The 13,113-nt window shown below is 43.1% G+C and overlaps 1 protein-coding gene across 1 annotated transcript in view; it reads right to left on the bottom strand.

Moving 5' to 3' along the window:
- LOC138583579 (plectin-like) overlaps window positions 1-12,695 on the bottom strand; it is a 129,082-nt gene extending 116,387 nt beyond the window's left edge. The window contains exon 1 of the mRNA XM_069655463.1: window positions 12,433-12,695. Coding sequence (XP_069511564.1) covers window positions 12,433-12,523 — 91 coding nt within the window. The 5' untranslated portion in view covers window positions 12,524-12,695. The remainder of the gene's footprint in view (window positions 1-12,432) is intronic.
- Window positions 12,696-13,113: the final 418 nt, after the last annotated feature.

The raw sequence follows: 13,113 nt of genomic DNA, 5'->3' as shown, positions 1-13,113 counted from the left end.
ATTGATGAAGGTAGCACTCATGTTTGTCACCAATCCCGGATCCCATCAGCTATAGTCTGACGACGATATAACCTCTGGGGACAACGATGAACATGCCGGGCGTGTAGCCAGCGGTTAGCGATAAACGACTTGCAGTCCAGACTTCCTTTTCCGCGTGCCGCTTTGTTTACAGAAAAATAAACCGTTTTTCTTGTGATTTACTTTAACTTATTCCTTCTGCTATTAGGCTGCGAAATGCTGACAGCAGTAATCGATGTTTGGAATGTTCCTGTAAACGGTGATCTGTGCGACCTGCGTGTCTGCAGCCATGCTCTGGTTCACAATCCATGACCTGTTGTTACTGATGTGTTGTTGTTTATATTGTTTATCTATTGAGTGCTGCTGAGATTGTGTTTGTTTCATTTTTTGTTTTCTTTATGTGACTCGGTGGGCTGTAAAACTGAATTGCCCTTTGTGATAAATAAAGCTGTCTCAAACTCAAACTTACTTGTAATTATCGGCTCTTACCTTTGCCGAAATTTCAACATCATGATGCAGATTAGTAAAAGGTCAAAATGAAGCTTTGTCAGGTCTGTCCTCAAAATGCTCGTTTGTTGACCGGAGGTCAGATCGATCATTTCTGGTGCATTCGAGGAAGTCAGGAAATCCAAACGGTGAACGGCTTTCGTGACACAGCGTCAGGGGAATTTGTCTCAAGTCGAATTTTGGATCTAGAACGGATTGTTTGCTGTTAGCATGCAGATGTCTGTTTATAGAGATTAATAAGAAGGTAAATCATTGTCAGATAGCTGCTATGGCGCATTATGTTCCGCCTGCTTTTGCTCTCCACACGGACTGTTTTCCTGCATACGCGGCAGCCTGCTGATATGTGATTGGTCAATATAACTCGGACTACAAGGGTACGACAAACACAAACCAGAACACTTTCCAGCCCTCAATTCCACGTCCCTGCTTACATATTCTACATTTCTACAGAGATTAGTTTGTCACTAAAGTGACGAAACGATTGAATGGGGAACTAGTTCTAAAGAATTCAAATTTAAGGTATATGTATGTGGGCTAAGCACAAAGTCATGTTAACAAGTTACGTGATAGTTCAAATGTGTTGGCACTGTTTTTGTAAAAGTGACAGTCGTACTTTCTAATAGATTGATTCTGTGTCTTGACTCAAGAGTAAAGATGTTACCTTTTACTTGGATTTGCTTTATCATTGTACTTTCAACGTTAAATACTCGTAATATTCATTATATTCTGTCCATTTATTTATTAGAAACTCCCATCTGCCTCACTGTGACATACTGTAGAGTTGAAAACCAATGATAGTAGCATTTTAGTGGTGCAATATTTCCCATTGTACTGTACAGTATACATGTCAAGTGAGCAAGTATATGTTCTGTCATATCATATTCAAGATCATCGCTCCTGTCCTTCAGCTGAGAATTCATGGTATGAATGTAAAGGCCAAACATAAATGATGTATAGCAGAGGTCACAGCATTCCACCTCCACGTGTAAGCCTCCACGCTTCTGCTACACATCAAGCGTCTGTCCTGCCTTAACTGTGACAGCAGCTGTCACAACTTAATGAGAGAAAGGTAAAGTATCGCACTCTGGGTTCACTCCACACAAATGAACATTTCAAACACGAGCACCAGCAGACAAAAGGCCGCTGGAGAGCAACTGGAGCCCGGCCATGCTGTATTTCCTGACCGAACTGCAGCTACAGTCGAACACGAAGGCCAGAATTAGCAGTGATATGAACTCTGAGATAAGAAAACAAACAGCATGCACTTTTTTTTCCAGGATTGTTGTTTGACCTGCGGTCGGAGGGAGAATCGGCACACCCCTCAGAGACCCGGCGGGTCAACAGACACACGAACGCAAGATAGTCCCTGTTTAGTTTAACAGCAGTCTATCGTCTCTGAGGCTGCCTAATCTACGAAACAAATCATGCCCTTATGTAACGCCAGTTTTTGCAGCCCTTTTTGGTGAAACCCCGGAGCCAGCCACACCATTTAGGGTCTGCATCTTCTGTCAAAGCCGAGGAGAATATGTCTGTGAGAAGGTATTTGGAGCTGCTAACAAGCTCAACTCCTCCGTCTTTGGTACGTCAGCCCCAAAGAGATTAAGTGATCCGCTAACAGAGCAGAATGTAACAAGTTATTCCTTGAGGCATGTTTGTAGCCCCCAAGGGTGTGCGTGAAGCTTCATACAGAATGCCAGTGTGTTTGCATGTGTCTGAGCGTCCACGTGGGCCACATTCCCCCCGCCGTCAGCTGTGTGGGGTGACCTGCTGTGACATTTCTGGCTTGTGTGGTGACTGTCACACCGACCGGCAACAGTTGCCCTGAATACCGATGACCAGCAATAAACTCTTTCAGTGTCGGGAAATGACAGGGCAGGCTAGGAAAGAGGCCGACGCTCTCACACATGCACGCTCACACTCATCATTACCTGGTAATACGCATTACCAAGCGTCAGATCATGTGCGAACGGGGTATTTCCAGTCTTAATCACTTCAAATGTAAACCCCCAAAGTCTATTTAAGTCCCTTTGGCAGTGAAGCGGAAATGTTTCCACTTGCTCTGGAATCTGGACGCAATTCAAGCCGAATAAAATTACTACAGTGTATCAAAAAGTAGTTGTCTTCCCTCAACAAAGTGCTCCTTCACAGCGGACAAACAGATTTCTATGAATTGACAGTGGAACAGATGGTCCTCCAATTACTGTGAGAGCACGTCAAACAGCTCACACTGTCAGCTTTCACACACTTTTTGTCCTCATTTGTCTGCTTTCTTTCAAACTGTCTAACATTGGTTGCTGTTTACAGTGGCAAGGTGAAGTTCTCCTTTGCAACACCGTTTTCCAAAATAAGGAAATGGAACGGAACAGAGTTCACGCTCAATTTAAAAACTTCTGAATGAGGAAGAAGTTGGCTAAACAGCTTTTGTTTAAGATCAAACACTCCTTTTCAATCCCCGACTCCCTCCAGGGTCGGCCTCAGGAAGGAGCCAAACACCTGTCATTGTGTGTTTAAGTAACATCTGACTAACTTTAAGACATTCCAATGCTTAAATTTAGACTTTACACCTGGCAGAGACTTGTGTAAAAGTAAGATCAGCTAAATATAAAGAAATATCAACTGCGTCAATCATTCTGTTACTCTAAGAGGTATCTAAGTGGAACATGTACGATTGTGTTGACACACACATTCAGGCACTTCAGTCCAGTCTTAATATCATAAGAGAGGGGAGGGTTGGGAAACGAGGGGGAGAGAATGTTCTCACAGCTCTGGAGGCGGTGACTCCTCTGCTGCTTTAAAGTGATAACCTGGAAGATTTTCATTTAAATAAATGTCTGTTAAGTCACTATCTATCACCGAATGAGGTAACACAATGGTAATTGAGCCTATGGCCCACTGATGAAAGCCCTTGCATTTGCAGTATTACAGACTGGGTGTCTGTTGCGACTTTCGCGGAGAAAACTCAAAAGCGGCGCCCAGTTAGTGACGCGTTTTCCATCAGCCAGCAGTGGTTGGTCTGCCAGAGAGGGTAGGCGGAGCTAAGCGGCTGCTTTTCCGGTCTCTGTAAGTGTTGCGAGTAAACAGTAATCTACTATGGCTGAACAAACAAAGAAAAGATCGATGACTACAGATACAACTTCAAAAATAAGTGAAAATCCAAAAACAAATTTGACGCTCAGATGAAGGCAAACTAAAAATGAAAGCGGCCATCAGTGAGGAAAATCAAGAGTTACAACCAGAGCCAACCGTGGACGTCACACATGCAACACTGTTACCATTTATCGCTGTAGGTGCTGCTAAAAAGAACAAAAAAGAACAAAACTGAGATCTACCACTTTAAAGACCCTTCGTCTTTAGCAGTATGTTGCAGCAAAGGTATGCATAAAAGCGTGTGTTGGTGTTAACCTGCAGTTAACAGAGAGGATTTTTTTCCTCATTAACTTTTTCATAGCTCATTGGAGCCTTAAAGCTGCAGACTCTTCTCAATAAAGCGTCTGAGCTCTGCCCCGCAGTACAAAGCTGTGAAGACACACAGTCTTTGTGTTAGACGCAGCCCAGGTGCTAGGACCTCAGAATTTTCCACACAAATGTGTTTTCCACACTCGTTTTTTCCTTCCGAGCCACAAAGCCATGTGTTTCAGCCCTTGTAAAAATCAGGGAGAAACTCTAAACGCTTAAATACCACAGGGCACCTGGTTTGTGTAAGAAGAGGATAACTTAGATTCAAACTGAGAGGCTTGGTGCTACAGTGTGATGCGTGACGCTGGCTCTCACTCTGCTAATTAAGCAGTTCTTTAGCACTTTAAGAGCAAACAAGATGTCAGATTAAATAGGATCATCAGTAGAGTCGGTAGCACGGCAACATCTACAGGACTGCCACATGGCATTACGCAGGGAGACAGCAGATACACATCTGCCTGACTCAGCAATGTCATACAGTCAGACAGGAGCACGGCTTTGACATCTGAGTCTGAGTTTAGTTGGGTTAAACTGTATGTGTGCGAGGTCTGTATACATTAGCATCATGTTAGTTTGTGAAGGTGAACCTGGGAGAGTGGGTCAAAAATGTTGACTCAGTCTTTTCATTCTTTTAGACCTGGCCATGATTTTCCATTGTTTAAAAAACTTTATATGAAGCAAGAAACAAAACAGAAAGTTTGTACACTTAGCCCCAGCAGGGGACAAGCGCACAAAACAAAAAGAAAGGTCAGCACACTATAAACTCCAAGCTAATGATAAATTGTGACAATGTTGCAATATATCGTCCTTGAAGGTACTTTTAATACTCGGTCAGGTCTTTCTGTTTCCTTTCCCAAGGACATTTACTGACCCTTAACATTGGAAATAAACCCACATTGCACTGTACAGTAAAACATGACCGAGGAAAAAGTGTTTACAAAAAACAATTTAGGTGATATTTTTTTGTAAGCCTTCCTTTTCTCTGTCTGTTTATAACCTGTATGATTGTTGTGCTGTTCTTGTTTGAAGAAGAAGAAGAAGAAGGCCTGAAATACAGACATGCATAAACAGGGCCCTATGGACATGCATTAATGGAGAGATGTCAGAGTGAGGGGGCTGCACACAAACATGCACTGCGAGCAGTTGAAGGAATCAGTGCCTTGATCAAGGACACCTCGACAGGAAGGGAACTGGCACCTCTCCAGCTACCAGCCCCAATTCCAGGCTTGGTCAGTACCGGGACTTAAACCGGCCACCCTCCAGTCCCCGATTGAGCTACCGTCTACCCCAAAGATGCCCCATTTGTTGCCCTCTCTTTTGTGATTTTGCTGCGTTCCTGGACCTCAGTATTCACTTGTTTGTGGAATGCTACTAACCAACCATAAAACATTGTATGAAACAGGGATTATTATTTCAATTGATCATTTATTTTTTTGTCTATTTAATGTTTATTTGTACAGGGACAAGTCAACACACCGCAGTATGTATAGCTTTTGGTCATTTGTAACGCCCGTTACAAAGCCCGTTAGGCTTAAAAAAACATAAACCTCGACAGGAAATAAGAGAAAACACAAAGACATTTAGAACACATGACATGACATGGCTAAATCAGTTAAGGTTTGAAATGATGCCAGGATCCAAACAGTTCACTTCTAGACAGAAGAAACACACAGGACGCACTTTTCCATTACTCTTAGGAGTTATTAATATGATCCAAATTGAATAATAATGAGGGATAGAAACATATGGCATCTCTATTTATATTGTTTTATGTATCTCAGTATGTGTTCATAACTAAGTAAACACCTCAGCAACAAACTTCACACTGTCTCTAAACATTCCTTCCTTTTATTTACTCTGCTTCTCTCGGCAACATGCCCCCATTATACACTAACAGTCATAAAACACCAGAGATCCAGGCATAAAAGAACAACAGCTCCTGTTCTGCCATAATTGTTGAGTGTTTGACAGGAAAGCCGACAGATTGGGGGAGCATCCCTCCGGAGCTTCTCTCTCTCTCTCTCTCTCCCATAAAAGGCTCGAAAGGAATCCCAGCATAGTCGCGCTTATCAAGGCCTGCCCCGGAGTAACCTCTGACCTGAGCTGTGTGTCTGTGCTGATCTATCCCAGGCAGCAGGATGCTGACACACATGAAAACAAAAAAATATAAACCAGAAAAAAGGGAACATCACACTGACTTTTTGGCTACGCAGAGACACACCCTGCATGAGTTGAATGTGGAGCTTCATTTCAGTTCGTGTATCTAACAGAAATACAGTAACAGCTCCATTACAGAGATTTTCCTATCTGGTTTGTATGGCGGGTAGCTGGCAGCTTCAGCTCTGAAAGGGCACCATTTGGCTGAACTGCATTGAGGGGAAATGTCCTAAAATGTCATACAGCTGTATATAGACACCCACACCCACGCCAAACCCTCCGATTTTTTTACCAACGGCCTACTTTCCATGAGTGTTTCACCTGGCACTGACGTCTGTGTATGGCTGACCTCAATGTGAATTCAGCACTTTGTGTTCGTAGTAGTAGTGGCCAGCACAGTTAAACAGTTCACTGCAGTGACAGAAGGAAAATAAACTGCACAAGTTTAACTGATTTAACTGGCAGTGATAAAGAAGTTCTGACTGTCATCACATTTATTCAGCTCTCTAATAACAGTATCATGTGTATTAGGTGGCACATTTTGTTGCAGCAAACCGCACAACGGCATCCTGATCCAGCTGTGGCCACATACGGCTGGTCTCTCTTTCTTCATTGTAGTGTACTTTTTAACACCCTCTTAGTAATTTTTTTAGCGTTAAATGTACAATTGTTTATTTGTGTGCAGATTGTTAGCACTTTTATAATACCTTAACTTGCTATGCAGCACTGTCATCACCCCATAATTGTTCCAGAAATGTTTAAATACATCGATTTTCAACCAAATGCCTACAAACATTTAGGGTATCTGCTTTCGCATTAGCTGTGGTTTCAGATTACCGCTAATCAGTGAATGTTAGCATGCTATCAAGCTAAACTTCCAGCTAACCTTCAGAATATTAGCACTGTCATCATAACAAGTCAGTTTGCATAATGTTAGCTCAAAGTACCACTGTGTTTAATACAGCCATGCAGAGCTGCTAGCATAGCTGTACTCTCTTTAGCATGGCCATTAGCTGACGGTTAGTGGGTATGCAAATCGACCACAATAGAGGCAGAGATAACTCTTTTCTCTTCAGAGAAACAGGGCATCCCAAATGTAATGCTGCCACAGGACTGGGTAGTACATATTGTTTTGTGACTGTTTAGAAACAAAATGATAACCATAGCGTAGATGGTAACGTGGATAAGAACAGAAACATGTATTTAATCTTAGTAATTGGTACAAAAAGAGCCACATAACTGTGCTGGAGGAAAGGACAGGTACTTTGTGTTTTCCATGCACTGGAACAGAAACTAGACACTAGAAGGACATTTATTTGTTTGCCCCACACAATAACAGAGGACAGTGAGTGCATCCACATCTAGTTGCTGCAGGTTAAGTGCTTTTCTCAAGGGCCCTTACCAGTTGTTCTCTCTGAACTCTTTATTACAGTAACACTTTTAAAGCTGTGGCAGGCAGCCAATTTAAGACTCTGAAATACGTGGGAAAACATTAAAAGAAAAAAAAAATGTCACCCACAATCTGTCACCACTCAGGAAGCTAACATAACTTTTCTAATTGATATCATTTTTCATAGCAGCAGGACAGGAACTGAAAAGACCTCGCTGGCATCAGAAAGAGGCTCTGACAAGTCACAAGTGTGTGAAAATAAAGCACATCCTGCACTCAGCAGCTTCAAACAGACACATCAGGTTTAAAATATACATTACTTAAGTATGCAAACACACACCCAGACATGCGTACTTGCCACTCAGCTTTTTAAATAGCTCATTCATTCACAAATCTGTGTGACAAAACACTTCCCACGCCACTTCTCGCCTCTAAAAATGACACATACTGTACAGTCTTAGCAGTCATTCATAAAGATAGCTTGGATGTAGGCTATGTCTATATTGGGCTACAAGCCAAAATCATTAATGCAGTTATTACTTCTATCGCATTGGTTTATATTCTTGTCAGGCATGGTAGTTCCTCTTCTGCACATCAAAGCGAGCCTTGGCTTAATAATTGACAAATGTTTGATGTTTTTCAGCCAAGAAGAAAAGGGAATTTTAATTACTCGTAGCAAGACAATCAAGTTCGCCAAAAATAACTGTTTAATTGGCTGGCAGAACATTAGCAAGGCTATATTTAGGGGTTATTTTAAGCCCTACGGGCCATAGGACAGGGCCTTGCAGGACACACACTGCGGGGAAATATGGATGCCAGCCGTGTCTGTGCACCCTCAGCAGTCCACCTGACATGAACAGGGCAATCCCCCGCTCAGGCAGCCCAGTAACATAGACATCAGCTGCTAGCATAAATTGCATTAGAGAACAGTGGTAGACAGCCAGGCCTTTACTGTCCAGCCAGCTACAATTTAGATGGAGGCAATGAGACAGCAGTGAGTAACAATTGAAAGAGCCAACTGGCTGATTGACTGTAATTGTGTTTTAAGCCATTTGGAAAATAGTCTTGATGTTAAATCCAACATCAAATTTATGTTTGCTGTGTTTTAAGTTTTAAATTTGTTATATGGAAGGTCTCACCATTTGGAAAGCTATATGTCAAACGAAATTAAGAACTTTTAGCCATTGCATTGCCTTTTACAGTATCTGCTATCAGATAAGATATGGTTTAAACAAGCCACAGACATAGCTAAAGGATTCACAGCTAAATAAGACAAGAGATTTTACAGTAGGCCTATTCTAGACTAGCAAAGCCATGCTAGCAGGTTAAGTGAGGCTGCAAAGTGACACAAATGCTAATGCTAGCATTCTCACAATTGACAAGGCTTACATGCTGATGTTACATAATGAACCCAATGTTGACCTTGGCCATCTTAGTTTAGTGTGTCAGCATGCTATCATTTGCTAATTAGCACTAAACCATGTTTACAACTGAGCTTGTAAATGATTTGTTTGTTGTTATTTTTAAATCTATATTTTGAGCTGATGATTGAGCAAGATGGAAAATAATACCAGAAGTATAACAATTCATCCTGAGGGAGACAAAATTTCATGGAGATTGAGCCAACTGTCGTCAAGACAGTTCACTCTGAACTACAAATGTCATGGGGATGCTAGAGGAAAGGTCAGGGGATCATCAAGTTTATGGCAATCAGTCTAATATTTGTTGAGATATTTCAGTCAGTAAACCAACCAGCTGACAAACCAACCATTCCATTCACAAAGTATTGCTGCTGCTGTTCAGGTAGTTGAGTAGAAGCATCCTCTTTGCTACAGTTGAATGGACTGCACTTATATAGTGTCTTTTTCATCTTCTGACCACTCAGTCAGCATTCATTCTTTTACACACACACACATACACACACACTAATTTAGTGCCATACAAGGTCACTAACCAGCTAATCATCCCCTCACATTCACACACCGCAGGCTATGCTTCCGGGTGCGATTCAGGGTTCAGTATCTTACCCAAGGATACTTCGGTATGTAGGCTAGAGGAGCTTGGGATCGAACCACAGACCTTCCGATTGGAAGACAACCAACTCTGCTGTGGCTACGGCTGTGGCTCAGTGGTAGAGTTGGTCATCTCTCAAACGGAAGTCAGTCACATGTCAAAGTGTCCTTAGGCAAGACACTGAGCCCCAAATTGCTCCCGAAGGCACAGCCATCGTGTACATAGATACTGATAGGAGAGATAGGCCTTTACCATCACTGTGTGAATGTGAGTGTGAATGAGTGAATGTGACATGTAGTGTGAAAGCTCTTTGAGTGGACTTGAAAAGCGCTATATCAGTACTGTCCATTTACCATTTAACTCTACCTCTTAGCCACAGCTGCCCCGAAAATTCAACCAATTATACTTCAAGGAAGTATAGAAACTGCAATTATGCCAATGAGGGGACAGTAACTGTCCCTAAACGTTAGACTAGGCTGACTGCACCCTGATAGTCAAACATCCACACCTGGAAACTGTAATTGTGTATCTGGAAGACATCAGTGATTACATAAGCAAATGATTTCTTTGCATGGCAGCAAGTTGAAGATACCATGAGACAGCTTTCTAACCTCCATGAAAGGTTTTACATAATATCAAACTGTAGGTAGGCTGCTGTACAAGTTGATATTATGGCTGTCTAGGCTCAAGCAATCCAAATGTTTTGGCATCAGTTAATAGAGGGTTAAAATGTAATGACCTCAAACTGCAGGAAATATCTCGCCCTGATCCAGTATGTAGGTCACAGAGGATGTATTTCTTGAAAAATACCAACGAATCTGTAAGCTGGAGTGAAAAAAAGTACTCATCGGCCTTGGTTTGTCTTGTTCTAACATCAAACCGTGGTGCATGGGGAATACGGACAAGGACAGGTATTAAGGACAGTGTGTTGAGATTATGCAAGGATTGATGATCTGAGCGACAAAGACATATCCATACTACTGGTGACCTTGAGAATGTTAACCAACCAAATACTTTCCAATATCAAGCATCAGTAGGTACATCTACACACATACACACAATCTATACACCTGCAAAGCATGTATTCTTATATGGTGTAAACCCAGTCCTTCAGCAGCAACAGTAAGGACCAGAACCATCCCAAGTGTTCCTACAGTGTTCCATGTCGTACAGAAAAGTAGCTAATGTTTCGTGTTGTGATTGAGTGGGACTCTGCAGTGTGTTATAAGTAAAAACATGAGAAGCATATCTTTAAAAATGAGAAATGGTGTGTATTAAACCCAGACAGCTCTCTCATTGGCTGTGTCATCAGTGTGCCTTAATAAGGAGCGCAGGACATCAGACAAGCCCAGACGCCGCCGAGGATGGAGCACAGAGGAACGTCTGGAACATAAACACCTGCCACAGGGCCGGCTTCTGCTTCACATTACCTCCCGCTGCAGAAACAGCACGACAAACACAGAGCTGACACACGCACACTCACAAACGCAGCCATACATAATCTATCAAATGCATTCCAACGTTTTTGTTTTCTATCGGTCCTTCACTCTTTCCACAATGCAGTTGCAACTATAAAGCTCTCTTTGTACTTGATAACAGCACCTTCCTCCTGTTTTCTGAGCAGTCTACCCTTTGTCCTGTGAAACTCCAACCAAATACAACCCAATGACCCAGATGTGGCTGCCTGTTTGGCAATGCTGCTGTTTGTTTACAGTGAATAAACTGACATCTAAAAATCGATGTACCGATGGCATGCAGAGCAGCGTCTAAAAAAAGATGCGACAAATCTGTACAAAAATACACCCACTGACAAAAAAAACATACAAACATGCTGATACACGGAAAATAAGCGAGAGTGATTCAGCACAAGTACAGTCGCAGGATTCTCGCAACGACAGAGAGGGAGAGAAAAAACTGGGGCAATATTTATAGAGGAGCTCTCTCCCGCTTCCTGATGATCTCTTGGAACGGAAGAGATGAAAGTCGGAAGAGGAGGAACATCTATCGGAAGGAAAAGTGGAAGATTGTTTACATGCATGCGGGACGGGCAGGGATGAAACCTAAACCAAACTTTGAAATGAAACCTGGAGGACGCTGATGACATCTTTTCACATGAAGAAAGTGCAAAGCAAAAGTGTGTACAAAGTTTGACCTGGACTTGCTTCACCTGTCAGAACTAACTCATCCATCTTTCTCTGATTCTTTTCCGCACCGCATGAAGACTTCCAAAAAAAGTAAAGTATGTAAGATAATCCAGCGCAGGCATGCTGAGCCGCACACAGACGGGATAAAGGGATAAAATGAGATGAAGATTTATAAGCTCCCTGCCGTGTATTAATGAATTTCACTGTTGCTCGGCAGCACCTGTTAATGTCCGCTGTTGTGACTGGATGGGGGATAACAATCAGTGGGGCACTCAAACTTAAACTAAACCCCCCTCACGGCCTCGTGGAGGTCAGAGGTTGGCGGAGCGGGTTTGTTGCTATACGGTCACATATCAAAGCGAGGCACTCCTGTAAATCCACCGGACTTACACGCTCAGAGAGGCAGCGTGGAGGAGTGACAGCGAACATGTGCGGCAATCAATAAAACACTCAGCAGCCAAGGAGATGCGGCGTGCGCTGACTGCCGCTCCGTTCCACACACACACATACACACACACACACACACACATATACACACACACACACACCGAAACCAGCATGATCAAAGGCACTGCGAGGAGCATATGCAAATAGTATTATTGACTCTGCACAGGTGCCAACATGTGACTAACATTAGACAGATGAATTAGACCCTCCCATTTCAAACACACATGCAAAGACACCTCCTCCATCAGCATGTAGCCGTGCAGTAGCTGTCATCACTGTAATGTGAGTGCAGGCTCCCACCTTTGTACATCTCTCTGACATTCTCATAAGCCTGGATGAAGTCCTGCTCCTCGGCGTTCGGAGGCAGGTAGGCGGGCTCGTACATGGCCATGCCGGCACTCTCAGCCTCTTCTCCTCCTCCTCCTCTCTGCTTCCTCTTCTTCTTCTTCCTTTTAGGTCAGCTTCTACCCCTCTGTCTCGGTGCGTTTGGATGTGTGTGAGGGAGCCTGTGCTGTCCTCTGTCTGTCTGCTCTGTCAGCTGTGTGTGTGAGCCCTCCACAGCTCCCAACTTCATTCCACAGCCCAACTACCCCCCCTCTCCTCGTCTCTTCCATACCCTCCCATAGCCCGACTCAGACATACTAATAGAAATGTCAAGCCCCTCCTCTTAAAGATACACAGACTGGACCAGCAGCCACACACACACACACACACACACACTCGCAGTCTGCAGCTTGCCAAGCAGGAGCACAGCAGGAAAAGGAGCAGAGCAGCAGCGTAAGGCTCTCTGGTAACTCTTCAACTGGATTAGACTGTGATGGATGGAAAACACCAGGGCACGGATACACTTCTCTTAGTGTCAGACAAATGTTACACAGCCTCTCACATGATCCTGTGGGGCTGATAGATAATACTTATTCAATCCTTTAACGTTAAACTGTATTGGGAGTAAGCGATTTGCCAGACAAGTAGTAGTAATAG

This window comes from Semicossyphus pulcher, unplaced genomic scaffold (genome assembly GCF_022749685.1).
Source record: "Semicossyphus pulcher isolate SPU_LCO1_2020_fin unplaced genomic scaffold, fSemPul1.0.p SCAF_9, whole genome shotgun sequence".
Taxonomy (NCBI): domain Eukaryota; kingdom Metazoa; phylum Chordata; class Actinopteri; order Labriformes; family Labridae; genus Semicossyphus; species Semicossyphus pulcher.
Note: the sequence above shows the minus strand (reverse complement) of the source record. Positions and strands in the feature narration are given on the sequence as shown.